General features: G+C 50.5%; 1 protein-coding gene across 1 annotated transcript; it reads left to right on the top strand.

The window, feature by feature from the left end:
* Positions 1-1,205: 1,205 nt before the first annotated feature.
* On the top strand, positions 1,206-1,646 carry KVP17_004859 (uncharacterized protein; the record flags this gene model as incomplete). Its single annotated transcript, XM_068523425.1, has 1 exon — positions 1,206-1,646. The coding sequence occupies one exon, from the start codon at positions 1,206-1,208 to the stop codon at positions 1,644-1,646; it is 441 nt and encodes a 146-aa protein (XP_068372819.1).
* Positions 1,647-1,745: the final 99 nt, after the last annotated feature.

The raw sequence follows: 1,745 nt of genomic DNA, 5'->3' as shown, positions 1-1,745 counted from the left end.
TGCTGATATTGCAGTTGCCGTAGATCTCGTGGTGTGCAGCGCGGATTCCTTGGTGGTTTTGTCATCCTTGAATGTGTTTGGGTGGGTGTGTGTTTCGTGAACCGTTAGATTTCTTGCTTGTGCTGCGAGTCTGAGGTCAGTTGTACTGGGTCTGTGTGGTGCATGATGATCTAGCGTCTGTGGTGGGTGACCTCTGTGTAGGACTCGAAAAGGTTTCACCATGGCGTCGCAGAAGTGCTGGCATGCCTCAGTGGCGGATTTGGCAGTGGCGATGCTTTCCAAAACGTCCATGCAGACGGTGGTGTAATATGCTGTGGCTTTGACTCGGTTGTCTGTTGTGAGTTTCTTCATTCTTAGGAGTTTAGGGGGGCGGTTGCAAATCTTCAGACGTATGGGAACGTGATACGGGTTCCAACGCCACTCTAGTGGTAGACCACAAAGTGTAAGCTCCGATGTTAGTATATTTTTCGTCAACGCGAGGTCGGGTATTGAGGACCCATGGGCTGAGAAGAACGTGGCGGTGCGGGGGCTCAATGCGGTGATGCGTAGTGATTTGCAGAGTCTGATCAGTGCGCGGCCGCGAGGTTCTGACTTGGAGTCACCCAGGACCGTGGTTCGCGCGTTCAGATCCCCTATCAGTATTCCGCGTGTACTGCTGTTGTGAAAAGAGGTGATGACTTCTTCAACTTCCGTTAGCGAGGCTTCAGGGGAGAGATAACACGATCTTACCAGGATGTTGTTTAGGTTCATATCGACGTATTGGTACGTCTCCGATCCCACTTTTCTAATGGTCGTGGCTCCTGAGTTTTCTCCGATCCCACTTTTCTAATGGTCGTGGCTCCTGAGTTTTCTCCGTAGTAAACTGTAACTCCTCCTCTGAAGTCTTTTGTAGAACACGGGGCTGTGGTGTGCCTGTATAAGGGGAATGTCGGAGGATGCACTCCTTTCGATTCCGTGCAGGCAAAAACATCGAGGCGGGTGGAAGCAAGAAATTCTCGGAGTTTATTTGTTTTCTCCGGGCTGGATTCGAGGCCGTCAGTGTTCCATGCGCCGATACTCTTTCCCCACATGTTTCTGTCGGGGTCAGTGTTTAAGGCATTATTCTTCATGGTACCAATCTGGCAGAAGCTTAAAGTCCTCGAGCCACGGTTAAATGAGTTTATCCACCACTACAACGCTGAGGGACACGTTTCGTAACAACACAAATGCTCGCCGAGGGATCACGAACCGCTCTGCAATGCATTGAACTTGACCAAGAGAAGGCACAGAAGCACGCCTCGAAAAACGAAGGCATCCTAAAACGAATGTTGAAATACGCCTCCCTACTACCAATGCCCACTGTCAAGGAGTCCGCTCCGCCTGGTGCAACCGTCACTGCCAAACAGATGTCTCTACTCTTTGCGGTAATACTCTATCTATCAAGCGCCAACCCGATCACCGATCAGCAAAGACTGATCAGCGACCTCTTCATCATGCTATTTACGGACGGATCTGTGACAATCCTTCGCTGTCCAGGATGCTTGAGGATCGGCAAGACAGTTAAACTCGCACTAGTGGAGCCCGATGCCCATTCACCTACGGGCCCTCACGCCACACGCAACAATACACAGGAAGCGCCCACCACCAAGATAGGGAGCAGCGAATAAACTGTGATCCTAATGTGTAGTTGTAGATTAGTATGTGCCCCACGATACGTTTGCACCATTACTGTGGATGGAGCAGAGACGAATTTTCCGTACATTGTA

The sequence above is a fragment of a genome (genome assembly GCF_019968985.1).
Source record: "MAG: Porospora cf. gigantea B chromosome Unknown PgB_NODE_6064_length_1745_cov_2893.14, whole genome shotgun sequence".
In the NCBI taxonomy this organism is placed as follows: domain Eukaryota; phylum Apicomplexa; class Conoidasida; order Eugregarinorida; family Porosporidae; genus Porospora; species Porospora cf. gigantea B.
The sequence above is the reverse complement of the archived record's forward strand: the minus strand, read 5'-3'. Positions and strand labels throughout refer to the sequence as shown.